Source organism: Branchiostoma lanceolatum, chromosome 14 (genome assembly GCF_035083965.1).
Source record: "Branchiostoma lanceolatum isolate klBraLanc5 chromosome 14, klBraLanc5.hap2, whole genome shotgun sequence".
Lineage (NCBI taxonomy): Eukaryota > Metazoa > Chordata > Leptocardii > Amphioxiformes > Branchiostomatidae > Branchiostoma > Branchiostoma lanceolatum.
The window spans coordinates 6616291-6642099 of NC_089735.1; the positions used below are offsets into that span (position 1 = coordinate 6616291).

At 42.1% G+C, this 25809-nt stretch overlaps 1 protein-coding gene across 3 annotated transcripts in view; it reads right to left on the reverse strand.

Annotated features, from left to right (window-relative positions):
- Positions 1-25809, reverse strand: part of LOC136448559 (adhesion G protein-coupled receptor L2-like) — a 50624-nt gene that overhangs the window by 2464 nt on the left and 22351 nt on the right. For all 3 annotated transcript variants that reach the window (XM_066448168.1, XM_066448169.1, XM_066448167.1), the window contains exons 4-24: positions 24815-25108; positions 21037-21354; positions 20598-20654; positions 19084-19197; positions 18675-18781; positions 18008-18256; positions 17515-17722; positions 16860-17015; positions 16078-16141; positions 15395-15506; positions 15025-15074; positions 14349-14472; positions 13788-13897; positions 13339-13438; positions 12655-12817; positions 9601-9670; positions 8947-9007; positions 8302-8387; positions 6445-6571; positions 5479-5520; positions 3199-3312 (exon numbers count right to left, since the gene is read on the reverse strand). In XM_066448168.1, the coding sequence (XP_066304265.1) occupies positions 3199-3312; positions 5479-5520; positions 6445-6571; positions 8302-8387; positions 8947-9007; positions 9601-9670; positions 12655-12817; positions 13339-13438; positions 13788-13897; positions 14349-14472; positions 15025-15074; positions 15395-15506; positions 16078-16141; positions 16860-17015; positions 17515-17722; positions 18008-18256; positions 18675-18781; positions 19084-19197; positions 20598-20654; positions 21037-21354; positions 24815-25108 (2726 nt within the window). The remainder of the gene's footprint in view (positions 1-3198; positions 3313-5478; positions 5521-6444; positions 6572-8301; positions 8388-8946; positions 9008-9600; positions 9671-12654; positions 12818-13338; positions 13439-13787; positions 13898-14348; positions 14473-15024; positions 15075-15394; positions 15507-16077; positions 16142-16859; positions 17016-17514; positions 17723-18007; positions 18257-18674; positions 18782-19083; positions 19198-20597; positions 20655-21036; positions 21355-24814; positions 25109-25809) is intronic.

Here is a 25809-nt window from a genome sequence, read left to right on the forward strand (position 1 = left end):
CATCATCCGATAGAGGACATGTTTTAACCTTTATTCACATTGATAAATGAAAATCACAATATGTAGAGAAACGACAAAGACTGAACGTTCCGTTATTTTCTGTAAAGAAAATAAATGGCATAGAGAAAGAGAGACGACATAACAATTCGTTCTTCTTCTTTCAAAAACGAAAGCCGTTTCTAATGATCGTTTGTTGCTAGGAAAGTCTTTCTCCAAAGGTTTCTTCCTTTATCTTGCTGGAAAGTTTTCAGGTGAAACACGTGCCCAGTACATAACTCAGGAAATCCGTGCTGTTTATATGGATTATTGGCGACAGCGTATTGCAAAGCCGAGAATAGGGGAGCCATTTGCCGGAGCTGTGTGAGATAGGTGGTTATAGGAACGTCCATCTCACGGTGAGTCATTATCACATTTGGGTAACACCGTCGGCAAGTCCACCGCCAAACCCATCAAGAAAAGTTATGGCACCTTAGTTACTACAGCCGCCATTAATTTAATCCACTGCAGTTCTCTTTAGTCCCGCGCCACTAATGGCAACAGTCTGATCCTTCACACAAGCCAGGTTAAAGATACATCATACATCATGGCGTCAGGACCAAGCCCCTGGCAGAGCCATTACAGACTCACAAACCTTCTTTTAAAACCCTACTGTCCGCCCTCAGCATATAGTACTGGTAAAATTCCTAATCTTGTCAAATTACCGCGTTAGCGAGGTCGGTCATTCAACACGTCCGACATTTTAGTGAGGAGTGTTCGCCACTTGTGAGGACGGGACTCCTCCATATTCATGGATGGCCATCGTTGGTGAGATGAGCCTCTAGGTCTCTATGTGGTCAGCTCCACACCGTACATTATCCTTACGTCCAAACTGGACACCTAAGTGCGCCGTGAGGGGACAGGATGACCATTTCCATGACGTAAAACATGGCAGAATGGCGGTTAATGGACGCAGTCCGTGGCTTCCTACACATTTTACGAATCCATTTCCATCCCCTCCTTTCGATACATGTCGCCCCGGCTATCTATTTCTGCCACCGGGAGATTAACAGACTTGCATACAGTCTCATTACCGGGGGCTCCCCGGGGAACGTTGACCTCTGTCCGCGTAGACCTTACCACACGGTTTCGGCCAGCGTCCCGGTACACGTTACACCCTCATTACACCAGGGCAGCGACCGTGCTGCAACCGCGCTGCGACCGAAGATTTAACAAAGCGCTCAACCAATTTCATAGAAAAGATAGCTTTACGCTTTGTTTGTTTTGCTGTCGTTTCAGTCATACTATTACATTTTGCAGAAAATTCAGTTATAAAGTAAAGGATTACACAGATCAAATTTAGGTCGCAGCCAGATCACAGCGGAGTCGCCTACTAACGGAATGGGGCCTTGATGCGACTGTACATGCTTGTAACCGTCATGTACAGTCATGGTAGCATCTGCATAGACGTTGACAGACGTGCATTCATTTTAAGAGATAGCTCTTATCTGTCGCAATCTTTCACTGGCGGTAGAAATGGACATGGCCAGGCAAAAGGCTCGGCACTCCTGTATTGTCAATAAAGTTTCACGCAAAGAGCCAACGTCAAGAGGCCTCTGTGGTCACAAGAACAAAAACTAACTGTAGTTAAGTTTGGACGACATAAGCCACAATCAAAGTCATACCTATCATGAAATAGAAATGTCATCGGGTCTAAATGTTACGGATGGCTGAGTACTCGAGTATGAGCAGACGTTAAATTTACAGGTGAGATTTGGACACTGCGCTTGACTGACGTTAGATTTGGTTTAATGGTGACAGCGAGTACATGCTTTTCAAGTTGATGTTTTTGTGGACGCCAAGGTACAGAACCAAGGGAAATAATCCGTTTGGAGATATCTCTTTCCTATCCTTACCAATAACAAATTTAATTTTACAATTATTAACCAACCATGTCTGAATATTCTTATTTCTCACGGTTTTCCATAAGCTATTTCTTTTAACGATGAATCAATCTGAACTGCAAAATTTCAGAAAATATTACTGCTACTGTAGTGATTGTTTGTTTGTTAAGTGGAATTAGATGTCATATGAATCATCTGATTCACAAAGATGACGTAAGTTTTGAATTTCACCAAATCTGTTTTCTTGCCGTTAATTACTTTAAGGGCTAAGAAAAACAAAACAAAACAAAACAGAAATGGTTAAAGCAAATTTGATCTGACGGCTTGTGGCAAAGTTATTTACTTTTGCCGATTTCTTGAACCAGTCTTAAGTCTCCTGAGACTCGTGGCCCATTCCACCATTTGTTGTTTGATGACGCCCGCCGGCCATAATCTATCACGCGCACACATTTTCACGGTAAGTGTTTGTTCGGCGATGAATTTTTCTTCCATTTTTGCGATCGGTACAGAGATATGAAAGATCTTTCCAGCTTCTTTCGGTGCTTCGGCAAGATACGGACGGAAATGGAAACAAGGTTAGTGCCCAGCAGTACCAGGATTGTAAATTTTATCCCGCGCTTGGGAAGAAGTTTGTTGGTGCAATTGTGTCGTCCATTTTGTCGGTGTTAGTTGTCCTATGGATCATGGAGTGGACCGAATGTGCGGCTACCTTTCTTTGTATCAAAATATGTACTTCTGACAGAGATTGTCAGTAACCTGTCAAACGGCTACGATTATCAAATAGAATTTATATTTTCCTTATAGTTTACATCCATATACATGTTATGAGTCATCCTAAAAGTCAGACGCGTATGGGTTGAGCAACCAAATCGTTTTTCAGACTTTCTATAAGTAAGCTAAGGGGTATTCTAGGGAAAAAAAAGAAACTTCGAGATGAGAAAACCCACTAGGCCAAACTCGAAGACACTAGTTCTCAACAAAATGAAATCGAATGTGATAAGAGCAAGAAACTAGAATGAAGCTGTCACCAAAATAGAATGAGCCTACAACCAAGAAATAGACTATAGATACTACTAGAAAATAGAATGAAACTGCAACCAAAAAATTGAATTAAACTGCATTCAAAAGCTAGAATGAAACTGCAACCCAAGGAATAGAATGAAACTGAACTCAAAAAATTGAATGAAGCTGCAAGCAAAAAATAGAAGGAACCTGCAACCAAAAAGACAATGGAACTGCTACCACAAATAGAAGGAAATTCCAACTAAAAACAGAATGAAGCTAATGCAATGCCGATGGAGCTGCAACCAACACGTACCATCCTCCTGTATCTGGACTTCCCCTTGAGTGACATCATGGGGTGCCGGTAGCGCCTGCGCTGTGCCTTCTTCTGTTTCAACAGCTCCTGTTGTGCTTTGTACGTTCTTGAAACCTGGGGAAAGGGGGAGGGGGGCAGGAATATCAAACACTGGAGACATAAAACATGTAAGGCCAAAATTCAATCGTTACATGAACAAACTTCTAATGTAGAAATGATTTTAAAGAAAATTTTCATTCTGTTAGAATTTCATGGTTTATTATCAAGGCAGATAATAAGAAATCAACTACATTGAGCTATGTTCAAATCTATATGTACGTATTAAAAGCACTTTACAAAACATAATTGACACAAAGAGATAAAACGTGCTGGGAGTAGAAAAAAAAACAAAATGGCTTGTTTTGTATCTTCACCCATCTAACTTAACAGCTATTTATTTAGATTAGGATAAATTTGACAAGTCAACTGATAATAATGGTGATGGATAATAAGAATAAACAATCATCAAATAGCAATTGATAACATGAAAGAATTACATAATGATAACATAGCCCATTACAGAGATTACTGTTTAACGTTGATGAATGTCATTTTGAAAATTTTGTTGTTGGCCTGAATTATTTCGCAATACTCAAAGATGGGAAGAAGTGTAAAACATGAAACAGAAATCATATGAACTTCTCAATCCCTGAATACTTTTTTCCAATCGACATGACAGTGACTATGAAAGTCGTGTCAGATTAATAAGTATTCTGGCGCGCACTTGGTGAATCTGCCGACAGGCTCTGCGACGATTCCGATGATACATCGCACACTTGCGGTGCTGTCTTATCGCAATGGTAAGCGTAGCCGGCTGTTAGCCCTCCCAAGGGCCACTAATCAAGTGGTTTTCCCCGCGTAAGTGTCTTGAGAGCCTCGAGTCGACAGAACGAAACATGTCGTTTTTGGCGCCATGATTCTTGCGCGTGTTGCGCCCCGTCCTTAGTCTATTCCCCCTCAGATCACGTCTGATGGAGCCGGCGGGCCGCTCACATATCTCCGCGCTATCACCGCGCAAACAAGGTCACCTTACTTTTCAGCTGGAGGGAATTTTCCTTCCAAAGTCGGCCGAAATTTCCACCTCACGGTAATTTGTCATCATCTATCCGCCAGCGGAAAGAGCGGGGCCGCCGATCAATATGGCCGGATTTATTATTGTATCAAAATAATTCACGGAATGGAGATTGGATGGCGTCCCGGCGAGTCCAGATTAGAAAAGCCATCCAATAGAAGAGTGGGTAGAAATTCGGCAGCATAATCTGTATCGGGACAGGTGGCGTGCCAAATGAAGTGATAGCAACTCTAAATTAACGCAAAGGATACCAAACATATGTTAAATTGAAGCTCGCGTAGAAAGCCTTATGCCGTGACCTTTGGTCAGACCCTATTGGAAATATTCGATTAATGTTCAGAGAAAGAGTGACCCAGGAACCGGCGGTATCGGATTGGCGTAATTGAAAAAAAGAAAAGTTTCGACCCTTCTCGGTAACAGCTTCACAGAAGACGCTGTCAGAGGTTGCGGGTAAAACCAGGAGTCTCAAAACTGCCAGCTCGAATTTCCCGGCCATAAACTGTTGGCTTTGAAAGGCGTTCAGAGGACGGACCACTTGAGTGTTAAATTCTGCGGGAGCGTTCGCGCCAAGGCATGAGGCATGGAACCCTCGACCTGACATCTTTCGGATTATCATATTTAACCCGCGTATTGGACGTGAGAAAAATCGATGGGAATATAGCTGACGGCTCCCTTCTGCTCATTCTCTAATCGATTTTTGATGTGTATGGCTTAATATAGTGTGAAATACCGCGTGAACTCTGTGGCCCAAAGGTCGAGGAGTCAGCCTACCGCAATGTATACCAATGTGCCGCTATCCTTTACCGACACGCTTCAAACTACACAAACTAATACTCCACGGACAACTTTTTGCCATTTACCAAGGACAGTGTGAGAGTAATATCTTCGCTGACTGGATATCAAGCACAACGGCCGGGACGCCGCTCCACCCCGGGTTTCGGCTCAAAATGAGATTGGTCATTCCAAGTGCACCCGGTAATTGCTACATACATCAATAATGAGCGAGCGGCGGCGAACCGCCTTCCCCCGCGTGCTTTAAGAGGCGATTTCAAAGGCCACTGCAAATTGAATCTGACTGAATTTCATTAAAGCAAGGGCAAGACAAGAGGGATAAAATATGGGGCAGTAAAACAGGTCTGAGCAGGATTAGGATACGATGGTCTCCATACCTCTTCATTTAGGACACAATAAAACATGGCGAAGAAACTTCCCTGCAACGAGAAAGAGCAACAAAGAGGTTAACAAGCAGAGGCCATACAAGTCCATTAATCTAGCTTAAAGTCAAAGCATCTAGGCGCATCACCAGTCGAAACCTTCACTGTCTATCGTGAAAATGAATTGGATATGGTAGTCTGGCTAGTCCGTAGTGTCTCAACACACAAAAGCATTTATTGGAAAAGTCGTGGCGTAACAGGCTAGATATAACGTTTTGATATATAGATTTCTGTATGAATTTATACCCATGGAACTATATCTTGTTTTATTTCAAAGAGTGGTTTTTCTGTTTCGTCAGTAATCACCAAACTGTAACTTGATGATGTCTGGCGTCCTCAGGTGACACTGCGCACCATATTGCTGCCTGGACTGTCAAAGCATTACAGAACAATTCTCTACATGTGTCCCATTCGCTACAGTATGTTATGAACATGAGACCCTATGCGCAGTACACTTAATAACACAGAGCAGCACTTAACAAAGTCATTCAATAACAATTGGATCTCTGGGAATGTACTATTAGGCGGTATATCCGGGGTTTTAGTTGATACATAGGAACTATTTGAAGTGTAATAGATTCATAACCGTCTAAAGAGCTTAAAACTAAGCATGCAAGGGTAGGTATGTAGGCCTGAGTGGCCAATACATAAGACCAAGGAGGTACCTCCTTGATTAAACCATGCATTTTTACACTGTGCAATTATTTCGGAAAATAATAATCAACAAGGGCTATGCAGTGTTGCACTTTTCTTTTCTTGTTATCAGGATCATTTGTAATTCAGAAAGATTTTCATATTTAGTCGCCTTTTTTCTTTCTTTTTCCTTTTGTCTGTATTTCTTTCTGTCCTCTTCTTCTTGTCTATTTTTCTTTCGTTTTCTCCAGTCTCTCATTTATCCCCACAACGTAGTTGATACTTTACCTGAAGTGTGCTGAAAATGGCAAAGAGGTATTGCAAGATGGCGCCGACCATCTTAAGAGACAGAAAACTGAATGTCCACGTGACCATGGCCAGTACTAGCTGCGTCCAAACCGCCTTGGCGTGGTTTCTGCAAAACCAAAGAGATAACATTAGCTTTACGATGATATATGACTACATAAACAATGATGTGGGCTGTATATCTTTATTCAAACTTAATGAGACAGCACTGTTGTGACCATCTTTCTAGGCCATCCAACACTGCATGATATGTAATGTTAGATTTCGCAGGAAACCAAATACAGACAGGACTAAAAGCATTCATTATGAACCAAACAGCTACTCTAGCAACTTCCACTGCATCCATATTTCTCTAGCCTTGTATCCATCCTACTTCATGTCCAGTTCACTCCTTTGATCGCTTCCCTGTCCAATGGTCTGCAGGGAAGTGAGCAGAGGTGCGAACTTGAGCTGGAATAGGTTGGATAATAGGCTATCTTTCTCTAGTTCTTCTGCCACTTAGCTGTAACGTTAGTGACAGTTAGGTTGACTACAGGGCGGTGTGGATGGACGTTTATCTGTAGGTCTGTGCCGCCCTACCCCACCACTAGTGACTGGTTCTGAATCCAGTCGTGTTTGATCAAACGGTTCCTTTTTCAATCACGACATGCCGCAGATGTCTGATTACGGCTGCGTCAGCCGAGCTGTCGTTTGCCATCAGCTGGTGCGTGTTACTGCTGTCGCATGCCATCAGCTCGGTAGCGTGTGGCTGTTATCAAATCTCGACTCGCTCGTTAGGCTAGAGAAGCGGGGATCGTCATTCGGAGTGGCAGCACCATCAAACCGCAACTAAACATGTCTGATGGTAATAGATGTCTGGGTCATTATTACCACTTAGGCAACTACAGATAGCTTAATGGAAGCGGCAATTTTGTTGTTTCTATAGCTTTTGTTACAACCACACACATTTTGCGTGTTACTAAAACGTGTTATTACGTGCTAGTAGGGGGAAGGCATGGACTAGTCTTTGTTACAAAAAAGATACAAAAACAATGCAGCTCAAGATCTATATTTAGTATTATATGACCACCGACATGATATGATTTATAAGACACAAGTTCTAAAGGGAGTAGGGGCAAGGTAACGCTGATGTTGTCACAAGCTCACTTATGTTCAAAACCACTCTGGCTCTCTTGAGTTTGTTTTCCTCATACACTCTATTCCTCCATGTGATATCCCACTCCAGGACAGAGCTATTACAGACCTCACCGGCGTAACTTTTCCACTCTTTAGACATTCTGCCGAATAACCGTATCCCGCCGAATGACGATATTATGGACGCTTCTCGTGCTGAATGAAGACAGAGCGACGCCATCGCGGTGTACATGTGCGCACAGCGAGCCGTGACATCAATACAAAAGACCCTCGCTCCTGTCTATTAAGCCGCACTACTGTTAACGCCAGTTTGACCCTTGTCAAGGTGGCTTCAGATCGATTGAAGAGGAGAGAGGCCGGGTAAGAAAGGCCGTGACTGGTGTCCGGTTCGGCGGGTTGGCTCTCCCGGTAAACCCAACCAACCCCCCTCCCCCCCCCCCCCCCCACACACACACCCACGGAAAGGCCTTGACTGGCGTCCGGTTCGGCGGGGTGGTATTCGCCATGAGTACTGCCGACTTTTGGCCTTCTTTTTTGATTGTTTGTTACTGTTAGGCGCTCTCATATCTGTATTTGGCATTTCCACACAGAAAGTTTTCTTCCACTCTTGAAAACTGTGATATTGGGAAAGTCGCTGAAGATGTGATCCAATGAGCGAATCTGAAGGTATAAGATTTGCGCATGCGCAATGCAGGGGAAACTTACATGACGACTTTGTTTGCGTGTTGGTCCTTGGAGTAGGAACTTTCCACTATGTCCTTCATGGCGAAAATCAAAACCAGAGTGGTGATCTGAAAAATAAAGAATCCTTACATGTGGATCATATATTATAATATTTATATAAATTCTTATAAATAACAAAGAAATCAGCAGTATACTGTTTTGCCATCCACTGCTGTTGCATGAGTTGGCATAGGACTGTGCCAAATATGGACAATTGGAAAAAAGTTAAATATCTATCATTGATCTAAAGAGGATGTAACGTTACAATTTCTCAAGATGGTATCTATTTATGTAGCAAGGTCTGAAATCCACCGAATATGATGTAGTGCATTATACGAAGGTGCATACTCACTCCTTCAATACTTGTGAACTATTTTCAAATTTAGCGGGTTTACTTATAACTGAGAGGTCGTATATAATTCAGCCATTTTCACCATCACGAACAAGCGAGGGGAGGTCGAAGTCACTTAGTACGTTTTGGTTCTTGTGCTAGCTTCACATTGTATACATGTATCTGTAAACTATTCTACTGTTTTGAACTGTGCTTTACGCAATGGGCATATATGTATAATAAAGGTTTTCATTCATGCATTATACAAGCATGAATGTGTGAATGGGTGTATTTACCGTGAGAATACCGAATACCGGACCCAGCAGCATCCACACATGGTTCGGTGATATCCAGCATCTGCGAGAAACACATAACGTTAAACACAACACAACTTAAGGCAACTTAAGACAAATCTCAAATCAATTATAACTGAGGCGTAACAACCTCCGTAGCTTAAGTAGAATCTGTTTTCATAGTGTGGTTAACGAGCCGTAAGGAATTGATTTACAATAGGAAAAGAGCAAAAGTCAATATCAGAACATGGACGAAATTGTTCAGTATCTGATGAGGAGTTGGATATTGACATTTCTATCTTGTACATTTGTGAAGTTGGACGTCCCTGTAGCTCAACTGGCAGCAGCCTCACAGCTTAGCTACTGGTTCCAATTAGATGCTAACGGGGAGACCCCGGTTCAATTTTGGGTCAGGACATCTCGGTTGGGGCTGCATCCATGTTTTCGGAAGAGACGTGAAATGGGGTGTTCGAGGAGGTGCGTCGAGCACGTTAAAACAATGAGGGCCTGCAACCCCTCCCTGTAAAACTATCCCCTGATACTGAGACAGTAAGGACACTTGCTGTTCTATGTGCCACTAGGTACTGCAAGGTCAACAACAACAACAACAACAACAACAACATTTGTGAAGTTGGGATGGCATTTGGCTGCACTTACAAGTCACCGTCGTCGTAGTAGCTGTCCTGGTTTATCCCCACAAAAGCTGCCACCACCATCCCTGGGACAACTGGGGAGGAAAAGATCTAAGTGTTTTTTTGTCCGGTTTTTAAAATCTTCACGGTATAGAAAAAGAGAGATGGCGTGGTGAACTGGTGTGAGAAAAATCATGAGCAGCGCATTGTCACAGCAACAAACAGAGTCTAATCTGCAGTGTTTGTGTGTGTGTGTGTGTGTGTGTGCGTGTACATAAGATATTACTCAAAATTCAAACAATAATCTACGATTGTTGTCCATGGTCGAGCTTCTGATCATTACTTCTGTAGGGCTGTAGACTACATAAAATGTCGCATGATAAAGTGAAAACTGATGTATGAACATGACATATCTACCTAGTGATACGTAGTGAAAATAACTACATCCTCTTCTCCTTCATATATCATAACCCATGTAGGCATATATCATCATCATCGGCTATAATGTATTCTTCATATTGTAGACCCGTGAATCTAAGAAATTTATGATTGAATTTGTTTCACGTCTCTTTGAACATAATGACCGCAAAGTTTACCCTTTGATTACATTTGTTACGTAAGGGTGCTTATGCCAGGATCAGATCCTCCAGTACTTGTTAGTGACCTGTAAACTACAGATAGGGGCTCTCCGTGGTACTGAAAACGTTGTAGGTCTTCATCACTCTCTTGCGACTCATCGTACTGGCATGTTCTTTTGTAAATTTGTGAAAGGTAATGCATATCTGCTTCCGTGTTCATTTGAAAACAAACAAACACAGAATCTATACATAAAAAACTGTAAGGTCTTTTTTATCAAATCTTATCAAACATACTAACACGCTAAATTGATCTGTATATTTTTCACATCAAAATAATCAGTTGCTTATACATGTTTCCTTATTATCTTATCCTTTACATTTCCTCTGCTGGACCGGTTACTTGTTACCAACACTTAACATAACTGTTGGTATAATCCTTAGAGATAAGGGCCCGGCAGTATTAAAAGAAGAAAGGTGAAGACTAGATGAGATACGACTCCTAGATACCGCGCACTTGTCCATTTGCGGGCGGGGTCTCTATAATACTGACAGAGATGGTTGAGTGGCTTGTGACGAGGATTGGCCATCATTGTCGCCATAAAACTGTTTGTCCGGATGATGAAGATGTTTTGATTACTTGACGCTGGGCGCCTTTAAGTGTGACATGGTGACAGCAGACAAACTCTGAGTACCACACGATCAGCGTCTCATAAGCCGGGAGGCGCCAACCGCCGACCTCAGCCAGTAAATGGCTGCCACCCACCACTCAATAGGTCCTGTGTCACTAACGATGAACAAACCGGACGCTTAAGCGAAGCCTTTTAAGACATCATCTGATGCACGGTAAGAGCGGCCATGTGCAAATGTCACGACTCAGGATTGGATTTCTAAAAACGGCCCGACGGCAGTTGTGGATTATGCAGTACAAAAGTACTAACAATTTTCTTGCCGTAGGACGAAAAAGAAAGATCACTTTATCTTAAGTACATATTTAGAAGGATCCGCAAGGGGACAAGATGCATACAGAAACGATATCTGTGTGCGACAAGTGAGGGTTCGTGCTTTGTTCGCATATTCGTTAACAGATGCAGTTCGAAAGAAGGCAAGGGGGTCAAATCATTTCCTGTCTGAGATGGGCTGCCTATCTACAAATCTCGAATTTATATATCACACACAAAAAAGAAACAGACAAACAAACAAACAAAGAGAAAGTAACAAACTCTGCCGAAAATATAACCTATTTGTACAAGTATAAGTATAACCTATTATGGAGGCAACATCCACAACGCACTGTAGCTAGGAACAGTAAGAAATATGGAAAATGGTGGCATAGTGGACGTCTGGTAAGGGACAGCCGTTATATTTGATTCCTTGCCATTCACTGTCTTGTCACCATCGGCTCAAACATGTCAAGCTATGCAGCCTGACGGCTTACTGAGTCCATCTAGCGTTCTTTCACATAAGTACAGGTGATGAGTGCTAGTGATCTATGTTATTCTCTCTGTAAGGATCGCACGTCCCGTAGAATTGCTTATTCCAGACGCGTATATGATTACCTACAGGTGCTTTAAGAACAACCCATCAAAAGTGCGATGACTTGATAACGCCTTGGTAGTGCTTAACAAAATGGCGCCTGAGAAGTGATGTCGGAGTAAGTGCTTCACCCCTGGCATCCTTCATGCGCTTCAAGCCAACGACCGGGAAATTGAAGAAAAAATCACTTCGCCGCCAAATCATGGAGATTTCATGCATCGTTGTTTTCACAGCACTGCTGTTAAGTTTTAGATTTAACTATTTCTAAAATAACCGTCACTTTAAATGTAGATTAGAGGTAGCGTAGACTTGCGCCCTTCAAAGACATTTTGTTCTGATGTTCTGTCAAAATGCTTGCCTTTCTTTGCAATTAGTCAATTATCTACCATTGTTAGCGTATTTTTTCTTTATAAGTTCCTAAACTTGAGTGCGTCGCCAACGTGTATGTATGTATGTATGTATGTATGTATGTATCTGATCAACAATATGTAAGGCTTAGGGAAAAAATAAAATGTTGTGTTTCCGGTTACCCAACAACCCTAGCCGATCCTAGACGTTTTTCTTGGGTCGACTGATGACAAAAGACATACATGTTTTCGATCTGACATCCGAGTAATGAAACATGATAGAATTTCAACTTGACATGTAAATTTCACACTCTGTTAACAGACTAAGGCTTTGAAAAGCTGATCAGATGTAAGCATGTATTTCATTTCTTCGTTCAGTTTTTTGATATACTTGTGCTTGTACAATGAATATTGGTGTCCTTGTGCATTTCCTTTTTTACATCGTTAAACCGTATGTTTTTTTATCACTTCGGCCGAAATCTAGAAAGAAAAGAAAAGAAAAGGCAAATAAATGAGAATTCCTACCTACCGACCCTATCTATTCAGCGCCGTAATCGGAAAAACACAATATTTTCCCCTTGGCCTGAGTTTTCCACGCACATCAATAGACCCCATACGTACCCCATCCCATGACGTAGTACCTCGCCATGGGGCGCTGCTGCACGGCAGTTTCGTGCATGGCGTTGGACACCACGACATACAGGTTGAAGGCCTCATTCATCAACCACGTGAACATGGTCAGGAAGAAGTAGTGGATCAGAACTGCGAACCCGCGGCACACAAACTGGGATGGGAATACAAAACACAACAAAAATTGTTTCGTGTTTGAATCACAAAACATGTGCTAGATCAATAGCTTCCATCTTAGTGGAGTATTGTGTAGCTAATACGAAATATCGAACAATAATGAAGATTGTCAAGTTGCTTAGTTTTTGTAAAGTTGGAAAAAATACACGTGGTAGAGACATAAGAAACATACGTGTGAAAGGGACAGTGATTGTTATTAGTCAATTCAATGTCACAAGATTAATCCCATTCAAAAATTTAGTGTTGGCTTTTGATAAAGGAGTTAACGTTAGGTTTGACTTCTTTTTTTGAAAGCAGAGGAAGACGAAAAGCCCCACTTTTTCTATACATGTAATTTTTTGGTTCTGTGATCTTAGGAGGTTTTGTGGTTTTAGAAGAGATTAGCTTTCTGTGAATCCGTGAATTTAGGACAGTTGGGGTAGTTGTCGAGACTTCGTTAAAGATCTCTGTTCTTTCGTGTGGTTAAATGAACAATTGGAAATCGAAGAACATACACACCATACTTTCTGTACGTTTGATTCCGATGACGAAGAACAAGTGCAGAAGTGTGATAGAAGCGGCCAGGTTTTTGTGGACTTCGACTGTGTCTGCTTTGCACCTGTGTTGAATGATAGATAAGTGACGGATTATAACAACCATCCATTGGTGTTCAGCATTTTAGTGTATATTTCGATAGCGACGTCTAGCGATCTTTGTACAAATTGCAGTATAAATAGCCGCTGGCTATGGATTACCGTACTTTACAAAGATTTATTTTTGATTTGAATTACTGTTTTGTCCATACATTTTTGTACTGCTCCGAACATTAACCTTTCTATAGATGCTAGTAACCTTCAGTTAAAGAGATTAAAACATTTCCAACAAACTGAATAACTGAGACGAAGATTTCTTTTGGTTGAAAGTTATTCTAGCGTCCAGTCAAATCTAAGCCAACAGATAGGACGTACTTGTAGTAGTAGAACGCGCAGAAAGCTCCGATGCAGAGAAGCATGCATGCAATACACCCCATGACGGCTATGGGCTCCTGTTCAAAATGGCGCTGGTATGATAGCCTCCACTGCAATGGAAGAAATGCACAGTCTATTTCCATGGAAGGTACATATACGTATCTGTGACATGATTCTAAATATTCCTAACAGTTACCACGTATCCCATAATTGTGTATAATGATACTGTGCAGTGTAACACTCAAGACACATCAATGCTAGTGCTTGTTTGGAAAAACGTGGTTGCATTTGTTGGGTGATATCTGAAATACATGTATTGTATAATCCTACCCTAAAGCTATCCTTACCTAAACTGAAGTAATACATAATGTATGGATTGCAGCATAGGAACACATTCTATCGCTGTCTAAACATTCTTACACAACTGAAAGTAAGTGACAAGAAATATCATTTATACTTGTACGTAAATGTATGCGTGAATAAAACAACAACAGGATACCAAAAGGAGTCAGGTGTGGGAACGTGGGGAGGGGAGGGGGGCAGTAAACAACTGTTACGCACATTGATATCGTACATATCTGTGACGACGGTTGCTATTCCGGTCTGCCTACACTCGCACAGAATTGTGTTGTACCGCTTTCTGACGAGTCTGCATCCGTCCGCCACCCAGCGGTACGGATTAAACCTGCAGGAAAAGAGAACGGTCATTGAACAATGCGCAATGATGGACAAGAACCTGTAAAGCGAGTATCTCACTGGACTGTGTCAATTTGTGGATTCGCAAAGTGGAGCCAACAGGCACTTACCGGTGAAAATGTGCACAAAATGGCACAATCACTGCAAATCTGTTTTGATGAATTATAGTCATTGTACATTTATTTAGTAGCAACACTGCGATGTCAAATATAGCTATCTTGTTTCTGATTTGGAGCCGAAATTGAGAATGTGACATTCCGGACGCGGCCATTTTGTTTGATAGAGGTCACGTATTTTACTCGTCCATCGCAATCGGGAAAATAGGCGCAAATTCGCGAAGTTGGCGCAATTTCCTAGCGCAATTTGGCGCAGTCCGGTGAGATATCAGTATCCGCTTTAGAAGCAGTATATGCACCGACAGGCACTTGTGGTAACAGTGTGAACATAGAACAGGTTGTCATTGTAACCATGGCTTTTTATGATTCTAACTCCAAGCGTTGTCTCAAGCTAAACGTTACAAACAGAAAGTACACGGACTTACTTGTCCCCGATTAGAAGCGTGAGGCATTGAGGGTTGGAGACGTTGTAGTACTGCAAAGAACATAAAAAAACAAATTCAAGATTAACACACAAACAATCTTATCGTTTTGGGACAAAACTTGGTTTTAATTTTCTACACCTTGGCTTGGTGTCTCTGATGTCGAAATCTAAGTTTACAGATTCTGAAAGCAGTGCCATGAAGTTTTACAATATTTCGTTTTCAGAGGAGAAAGTGACTTAGAAAATTCCTTCGTTATGGACGTATAGGCTTACGGACTGCGCTCTTCTCAGTTATATTTCTTCACAATGTATGTATACAGAAATCTTAGTCAAAAGCTAATAGCGGTAGCTACTGTGGTATAACTACATACCGTAGATAGTGGTAAGGTCACTAGAAGCGGTTCGGTGAGATTGTTCATCTCCTGTTCCTCCAACACGTACGTTCCAACCATGGGGGTGTTTATGTTGGCGTCTTTGGAACTTCTGCGCAAGGCATCAAGATCGAAGGTAACAAAGCATCGACATGAAAACTGCTGTATCTAAATGTTGATGTGCATATTTATCATTACCACACATTACTACAACAAAAACAAAAATAATAACAATGTAATTATTAACCCACGCCTTATGCGGGATAAAAAAAATATAGTTCAGTATATGCCCATTCTTAGTCAACTTATGGAGACAAAACATCATATGCACAAACTAAGATCATCAAAATGTACAAACTTCAGTGTCTACTGTTGAAGAGAAAAGCTTGCATCACTAACGTACCAACACGAACAAACAACCAAACATTAGCAATTGCCAATTGGCACTATTGACCAATCACAGACGGGTACGTGTCGTAAGGACACGTGTGGTAAGTGATTGGTAATTTGAAACTGAAGAAGACTACAGATAGCCGAAAGTTTGGAGAGAAGTGTTTGTTGTGTCGGAACACAAATTAGATCTTTACAACAGCAACAAAGTGTGTGGTTTGTGCACCAGATACGTTAACATTCAAGATCTTAAATCATACACGCAGCTAAAAATGCAACGGACGTGACGTCACCTGAAGTGGTTGGGCAAGAGCCTGACGACGGTTGGATAGGCGACCTGGCCCAGCCCCACGTACTCTGTTCTTGACAACCGGCAACACGTGGTGTGAGAGTGAGTCAGAGTTATCAGAAACTCAACAACGATAATCTACATCTAATGTTACAGTACTATCTAAAAGTGCAAAAATTTCCCTTCTCTCTTTCTTCATTCACACAGAACCTACCAATGCGCAGAGAGTCAGCTTTCCGTGCGACACCGAAATTGTCGGTTAACATGCTACACCTATCAAAAGCTATGAGCGTCTATTAGATGACGAATTTTAAACTGTAACTTCCAACACGAAGGCACTCTAGCATCACTCTCCCTGTCCCTGGTGCTGAATTACGCCCACTCTAGAATCGCTGCCCCTGCCCCTGGTGCTGAACTACGTCCACTAGAATCACTGTCCGTGGTGTTGAATTGCGTCCACCCTAGTATCACTGCCCCTGTCCTGGTGCTAAATTACGGCCACTCTAGCACCACTGTCCCTGTCCCTGGTGCTGAATTACGCCCACTCTTGTCCACATTTTTGACTGTGCAACACTCATCTTTGTCATGGAACTATCAGATCCACTTGGATGAGTTAAAATGCATTCGTGATGGAAGTTAAAGGTCAGAATTCGTTTTACAATGACCTCTGCCAACACAGAAAAACTTTCATGCTGAGTTATACATGTGCTGTAGGTGTCTGATTTGTACCAAAAATCACCAATTGCACCAATTATGTCAAGTAAAGGAAAATGTCCAACTCAGCACCTTGTCGTGATAGGTTGAGATGGGCTCGCACGTCCGCCGCCAGTCGGTTCATGTCGTCCACTCTGCCGTTCGGAAAGACGGTCTTGGCGTACCTGCTTCTCCCGTTCAATGTCATGCTGGCCGACACGTCCCACTGTAATACCTGTACCGACACGGCTGGAACACAGGCGGGCGGAGCATATCAACTCTTGGAACGAACGGTGTGTAGCTATGTACTTTTTTGTTTTTCTCCATATTTTACAACGTTATATTTGCTATGGATGATTAACTGTTTATGTATACACGTATATATTCTTTACATGTTGACAAACATCAAGACACTCCATCGGGTAGTGGCAGGACACCACTTTTCACAGGAATGATAAACTTTTCCGTTTTGTTTTACTTAAAAAAATGACATATCTTTGACCTCAGGTGTCGCTATGAAGTCGTCAAGACAATAGTAAGATTCATTTCAAGCCTGCAATTCACTCGGTATCTGTATCGTAAGGCCATATGTCGTACGGTCGTCGTAAGATCTCAAACTGAGGACATTCTCTGGATAAACTGTCTTATATCCTTTTCGGTTTTTGGTTCTGTCGTGGCCTGCTTGTAAATTCTACAACATCAAAATCGTACGACGACCTACGACGAATGTGACCGCGACGTTACTCACCGAAGTTCTTAAACGTCATTTCCACCGAGGCATCTTCTATCTTTAACTGTTTCTGCTTCAGATGGAACTTCATGCTGTCTGACAGAAGTTTGACGTAGTTTTGGACGATGTCGAGCAGGCGGACCGCCTCCCCTCCCACCGGCTTGCTGTACTCCCAGGCGTCGTACTTGTCACGTCGGAGCATGTTGTTAATGATGTCTGCTATAACCTTCAGAAGGTGAGACGGGAAACAGAGAGTGCGCATATTGTAACTACAAATGAATGAATGAAAGAAGGAATGACCTTTATTGTAACCTTATACCCAAAACCACAGACGCGAAGTCATTGTAGTCAATTGATGTTTTTGATTAAGTTTTTATCTTTCCCAATGCCACACAACGCATATTTCTTCGTGTAAAATCATTTCACTTTACCGCCGATTGAACAATAGCTGTATTGACGTATTCCTTCAAAAGTTATGCAATCAACCTTAGCGTTTTTAATTCGATGTTACCTGAGCGAATCGGCGTGTATCTTCCCACTGTGGGTATGACGTGTTGGGGAGGACTCCGATCGCAGCTTGTTGCATGGCGTACTTCAGCGCCCTCTGTTGGAGCTTCACTATCATTGCAAGGTTGTCAATGTCTACGGAGATGTCGAATATGTTTCCCGTCTCTTCCTGGGAAAGGTTCTGTAAGATTTCTGCATAGCCAGGAATGTAGCTGCCGTTGACTTTGGTATTGCTAAGGAGTACCTTTTTCACCTGAAATAAGATACGTCTGATTACAACCCTACTCTACTATACTCTACTGTACTCTACACTACTGTACTCTACTGTACTCTACTGTACTCTACTCTACTGTACTCTACTGTACTCTACTCTACTCTACTCTACTGTACTCTACTCTACTCTACTCTACTCTACTCTACTCTACTCTACTCTACTCTACTCTACTCTACTCTACTCTACTCTACTCTACTCTATTCTACTTTACTCTACTATACAACACTATACTATACTTCACTACACTACAGTACACACTATACTACACTTTACTATACTACAAAAAAGTATATCTAAAACTTTCGGGATAAATAACAACAATATTGTCAATCCTTCAGGATTGACCTGATGGAGTTCAATATGATAATGAGTGTGTACAAGTTCACAGTTGACTTGCCTCTGTCCTCAGATCGACCCGTGTATTCCCGATACAGTCCGACAGTTGCGGCTGTTCCCACTCTCCGTCTGTCGCTGTGGTCCGACTACATGTTCTGTTTGCATATCCTAGAACACACATCACAGCGTCAGACATGTACACAGCTCTCTCATCTCCAAGCAGATGTTGGGATTATAACATTTCATGGCTGCTGCATTTATCTATTGTTAATGTTACTCGTTGGGCTGACTACTCCCTCTTTGCAGCAAAAGGCTTAATTGAGAGGAGTTTATGATTCGCTACTGTCTGGAGAGAGCGGTAAATGGATAGCCAGATAACTCCATTAAACATAGAAACTAACTTGGGTGGAGAGAGAGAGAGATAGAGGGAGGGAAATGGAGAGAGAGAGAGAGGAGGGAGAGAGACTAACTTGGATAATCCCAGGACGAGTCCTGAGCTCCTGGACAGACGATACTTGCAATCTTGCCAGCTTGAGTACGAGGCCACATCAGGTTATTGTTCAAGTCAGCATTGCACTGAGGCCCTGAAAAATCATAGAACACAGAAGGCGTTACGTACACTGAGGCCCTGTAAAATTACCGAATCCAGGCGGCAATGTGAAAACATAATCTCCAAGCAGATTTTGGAAACGGCTGTGCGATCAAGAATCTTGGATTCAGTCATAAACCGACACTTTGCTCCCGAAGATCTGCTTAACAAAACACTTCACATAGATTATTAGAATGGCAATTACCATTGGGTTTCCAAGCCCTTTTCGTTCTCAAATATAGAAACGAGATGCCATTTCCTTGTTTTCCCCTTTTTTTCAAGCATCGCCATGACAGGAGTATGACGTTGAAAAATGTGAAGCCACTCCTGAATAACGTCATCCCATCGATTTCTCCCCATCCAAATTACCCACCTGACGTCACAACCAAAACTGGGGCACAAAAATAGTCTCATGTCTTATTCTCTTTCAAGAGGCGGTCTCCAAACGCTACGCAACTCTGGAAACTCGCCCGTGCGGGACAGATACATGTACATGTACCTGTTATCACCCTCCATCAAAATGCCTATTTGCCTGCATGTACCGTGCTCTATCGATCTGAGGCGTGATCATCAGTCAAGAAAAATCAATATAAAGGAGCTGTTCCCCAAAATATCTAATCTCTCCCCGGCCCCGCTTCAATGGACCGTGGAAACCATTGCGGGTTTCGGTGTAGAGATAGGGAGTTTGCTGGAGGTATGGGGAGACACAGTTGTAGCTCATCCGCGCATGGGTACGACCAAACAATCTAATCTTTATATGCAAACTCATGCCCAAGGGCTAATTGGCAAGAGAACACACAGATACGATAACGTAAAAGGGTAAAGCAATGTCTATTCCATAGATCAATCTGACGTTTTTGCGTACATTGCCAACGGGGACTTTTTTTGCATTTCTTTATTGCATTTTACATAAACAATGCATGATGGAAAAAGAAAATAGAATAAAAACTGATGCAAAAATTAACCACGGATGCAAAGGCAAATTTGTAAGACTGTGATGGAAAATACATAATAGATTGAAGACTTCTTTGGAGGCAGTTACTAATGAATTGTCCGATATTTAGATAATGATAAGTGGGGTGTTTTAATGATAAGTGGCGTTTGTGATTTTAGTAGAAAAAAAGGTTTCTGAGATGGTGAAAGCTCGGAGAGACTGGTAATTGTTCACAAAGCCTGTTTCTTTCAGCCTTACAATGCATGGTCATTTACATAATGAACTAATGATGAAATAACGAAATACACTGGAAATACAGGCGAAACGCACATCGTGGGGACAATGCATTCCATTTCTGTGTTGTTTTCCTTTCCTTCTTGTTATGGATGCTTGTGACTACAAAACAACGTTACAGTATGTATCTGTTCATCTTTTCTTGGCTAGTATATGGGAAGACTTACCTATAGTGAAGCTGCAGTATTCGTTGCAGGATTTCTTTGAATCCGCTTGGCATTTGTCTGAGTAAGGAGAAAAGAAGAAAACGTGGTTTAAGAACAGCCTTTTCAATAAAAGTATCCAACCCCAAAGGAGCAACGACGTTAATTAACTTGAGGTGCTATTGAACTTTAAATGTTCAATGTGAAAGGAGTACGTTTAAGACAATACAATTACTTTTCACGATAAGAAAAGAGGCATTCTACGACATTAGAAATAGAAGTGGCTACAGGATCAACTACTGCTGACAGAATTATCCTGTCAATAGCCTCAGACTTCAATTACGACATGTATTTGCTCAGTTTGTAGCTTCTTTGTACGATTTACAATACAAACTTTTTTTGGAAACGGACAAAGATTGCGCTTACGGATGTCATCCACATCACCAAGTCCACGTGGCCTTACCGTAAACTCCTGAAGGCCACCTCAACGTCATGGCGCCTCTCGTGCCTCCCCGGAAATCCACCCAGCTAGCGGCGTTCCCGCATTCCGTGAAAGTACAATCCTTCCAGATGTTATCTAACCGGGACGCGTTCAACATGTGGTCCCAGATGTTCAAATGGCTGATGTCGCCCAGGAAGGTGGAATTCCTGTTGAAGTCGTGTTCCTTGTTGTTTTTCTTCTGACCGAGGACTAGCTCCCCGGAAGACGGGATGGTCTCGTTCACTGCCAACCCCCGGCCTGACTGTTTCTTCCCGTCCCAGTAGATCGACCATCTGCCTCCTTTGGAATTGAAGAAGAAACATAGCTTTAAGGCAAGAACCAACAAAAATTGAAAGAAATTATCTTAAGAAATACACCGTGGGTAGGTATCGTGTTATGCAGACAGTAGCTTGATATGAGAAATGCATCCGTTTTAACTTCCATCTTGGGGATGGTGGTATGTCGCTAACATACGCTAGGTGTACTCACCTCATCCACCTTCAAGTCTATTTTCGATATGTGGTGTGTATGTATGTGTGCAGTGTTCATCATGATGTAGATCCAGTATGAGACATTTCTACTCAGTTTATCTATCTATCTATCTATCTATCTATCTATCTATCTATCTATCTATCTATCTATCTATCTATCTATCTATCTATCTATCTATCTAGTATATATCTATCTATCTATCTATCTATCTTTCTATCTATCTATCTATCTACCTATCATCTATCTATCTATCATAATCCTTCCTATCTATAATGAGAAACGCTAGATTGCAAGAGTGTGTTCATATTGATTAGAACCACCTGAGCTACCACGCAGAACTGCCTGCGGGTTATATTATGAACGTTAATGATGTGTGCATCTTACGGATGATGAAACAGTTCAACTAATCTGGATTCCAAAGGTTGTTCATTTTTCTTATTACAGGGAAGCAACGAGTGGTATGCCTGTATGATCGCAGAATAATGTTTGGAGAATTTTCTCGCTCTGTAATAAATATACGCAGCACGTCGTGTTGTCCCGTTGTGTTTTTTTATAAGACCATGTCTAAAATCATGATTATCTTTTAATTCTAAGCAGTTTTCAGCTTTATTGGTTATGATGTCATTGTACAGGAAACTCCTTCAAGTATTGCAGCCTTCAGCAGGTACAAGGGACCAATCATGTAGAACACGTGACCTTAAAGACACGTGACTGGTTACTCGAACCGGATGAAGGTCGCACTGTGGACAATAGTTGGACAAACGTTGGAACTTAGTTTAGCTTTGATCAAGAGCTATCTACTTGCCAGAAATTATGACCATATCTTGTTCAGAACACGAGATATCAAAACCTAAGGTTCTGCTGCAGTACCTGGAAAAGCCGCCAAGCGAAGTTACAGGTGGACTTTCAAGGAAACAAAATTTTCTTGCTATGTCTTTAGATTTTCTCAAATATCAGATCGCGGTCGGCCCCGGCTGTCTTCGTTTTCGATACCCTTCTTGAAGCCGTAGGGGCTGTGGGTTGTCATCTACTGTGTCAAAGGCACGGTATTGGTCAGGTACCCATTTTTACCCAGAGTGAGGAATTGCGTGTTAAGTGCCTTTCCCAGGGGCACAACATCGGTGGCATGTCAGGTGATTCGAACCAAGGACCTCTTGGCTGGGCCGAACACACTAACCGTTACTCCAAAAGGACGTCGACGCCACAAACAATATGTCTGTCCTGAACCAACCCGTCACACGTACATTGCCAGTGCAGATGCCACTCACGTATTGTAAAACCAAGTCCAATTGGTCGTAGACTCGCAAATCGATACTGTGGCGCGGCAGCTTTCGTACCCTCGTAATTGCTTTTGCCTCCCATCGCTTCGATAATAGATTTTTGTCCACAGTTCGATAAGGTAACCAGAGGAGAGGTCACGGCCGTAACCGTTGTGTAAAATTGGATCTGCGGGGGTAAAACTAGGTCGCGTTGTAGAAGACATCGTGGTTTTCGGCTTGATTAAATGTTGTAGGAGAGATTGCTGCATCATTTGGTGAGCTCCACGCAACGTTGGTGATTGGTATTGCCTGATTAAACCGAGCGGCCAGATTGCCTCAATAACGCTGGGAGTATTTTCTGCGTGGGCGGACGAACATTTTCCTAATTGCAGATAGCACTTGCTTTTCCCCGTGCACACGTCACGTAAAGGACAGAAACACTGTCTTAGTTATTTCATCAAGCTGGATACAGTGGAACCTGGTCGGTCAACTACACCACATGGCGCAGGCATCCACACCTCCAGTCACAAGCCACATATCATCATCAAAACAGCCCTGTTCATTTTTAGATAGTTAACCCCACCCTGTGCTGTCCCTGTTCCACTAGACGGCGATCGCGCTGCGATCTCGCTGCGACCTAAATTGCATTTTTGTAACCTTTGACTTCATAATTGGAATATCATACAATAGCATGACTGAAAAGACAACAAAACAGATTCGTTTTTAGCTGTAAACTTTGTTGGGCGCTCTGTGAAATGTTAGGTCGCAGCGAGATATCCGCTCTAGTGGAATAGGGGTACATAAATTTAGTGTTCATAGCGACATTCTCAAACTTATTTCATCAGTGCTGAACGATAAACCCATGGCCATCGGTAATTACTGTTAATGGGATCCTCAGCTGCAGGATGCCTCCGTATAGGGTGTTGATTAAGACAGCTACATGCGCACAGTGGGGCACGCGGGAGATAGGGATTTATATAGTATTGATCCATTCTTCACTGTCATACACTGCGCCCAACGGGGCGTCTGCTACAACAATACTGCTAAAGTAGGAGGTATGTTCCACTGGAATAATCCACGTACAGTACTGCTATTCTGATCATATCATTCTGATGTATCTCAAATCTGATACTTAATAGATTCTTTTCATATTTCAAATAATGATTCCGCAATCAATCTTATTCACAGTAAGTCATACTCGCATCATATGCACAACGTTTTGTTGCTAAATAAGCTGCTTAGTAAAGTGAATTTTTAGGTCTAATTTACAACTTTTGCTCGTATCATACATATACGATACGAGTCCAAGTCGCGTATTCATAATATCATTAATGATTCAATAGGGATTCTAGAATCTAATCCAATACAACCCGGTATGTCGATTAATATTGAACGATTGCTTAAATCGTATATGCTCCCTTTGTCATGAACTGCAAAAGAATCGACTAATCGAATTTTCGTCCAGACCTCTGGCCTTCTTCGCTATAACTGACGACCCACACGGAATTGTGACGTGAGCAACGGGTCAAAGGTTACATACCAACAGTCCTTTTCTGTCATTAAGTAAATCTTATGGATGCCATCGTGTGCAAAGTTCAAATTTACTGCGAGAGCGCGAAAAAACAACATTGGCAAAAATACAAGATGCCTGAAATAGAGACCATAAACGTTGTAACAAGTATTAAAGCGACAATACAAAGTCTTTCATTCCTGTATTCAAGAAATGCACAAAGTGACACTATTCCTAAGGCCACCACTTTAGTAATGTTACCTCTACAACTACATCTTATCAAACTAGTTTCACTTGTGCAACTACAAACATGGATACCTCATTAGTGTCACTTCTACGGGGCTATTACACGAAGTATTTTCGGCATTTTCTTGTAATGTTGACCATCTCTGGTCTTTTTCCGTTTTTTGAATCAGGCAAAAATCAATGCGCGCGCTGATGTAATCCATGTATAAGATTTACTTGCTGTGGCCTTAGGTGTAACCGATAGATCTCTCACCTCTGCCGCTCCATATGAAGGCAACACGATGCCACTGTTTTTCCTCCAGGCCCTTTGCCGTCTCCACGTACTTCCCGAGCATGTACAACCTCAGAGATCGCTTCACTTCCAGACGGAACACGTTCTTCAGTCCCACCCTGTACGATAGAATCGTTCTCCGCTTGGCCGTGTCGAAAGGTCTCAGCCAGAGCGTGATGGTGAACTCCTTACACTGAGGGAAAGCCCTGCCAAACAGCTCGGTGTAGCGGATAGGATCTATCTGCCTGAATTCCAGACGAGAGTCGTATGCGTTGCCTGTAACATAGTACATCATAATGAATGAATGAATGGACGGATGGATGAATGAATGAATGAATGGATGAGTGAATGACTGAGTGAGTGATTGATTGATTGAGTGAGTGAGTGAGTGAGTGAGTGAGCGAGCGAGTGAGTGAGTGAGTGAGTGAGTGAGTGAGTGAGTGAGTGAGTGAATGAATGAATGAATGTATTCACTCCCAGGCTAGCACAAAAACTATACTCTACTAAGTGAATTCGACTTCTCCTCGCTTCTAAGTTATGATGAAAATGTAAGAACGGATATATTTAATGTATGTTAAAGTATGCCACAACAATAGAAGTACAGTCAGACACGTGTTTTATGCTAGCTTTACTAAGATCCAAGGATGTTGAATTTGTCCGTGCGTAGACCTGTGTTTCGAGCACAGGAGCATCTACAGTGTTCTATCTTTAGGATGGTTTTCACATAGAATTCAGAATGTTTCTCATGAAATGCATAAATGACATGTTGAAAATGACCACTTCCAAACGAAGACATGTTCATAGTCTTCCCTGTCGTAATAAATCTCTACCCGAAGCGACCCCGTGACGTGACCATCCTTAACGTACAGCTTCACTATCTTTGAGAGCTTCAGATGACCTTCTCTGTCGACCTTACCTGTAGCCCGGGAGTGTAATAAAGAAGATTTACAGCCTTGTGAACATGGCTCCGTAAAGAT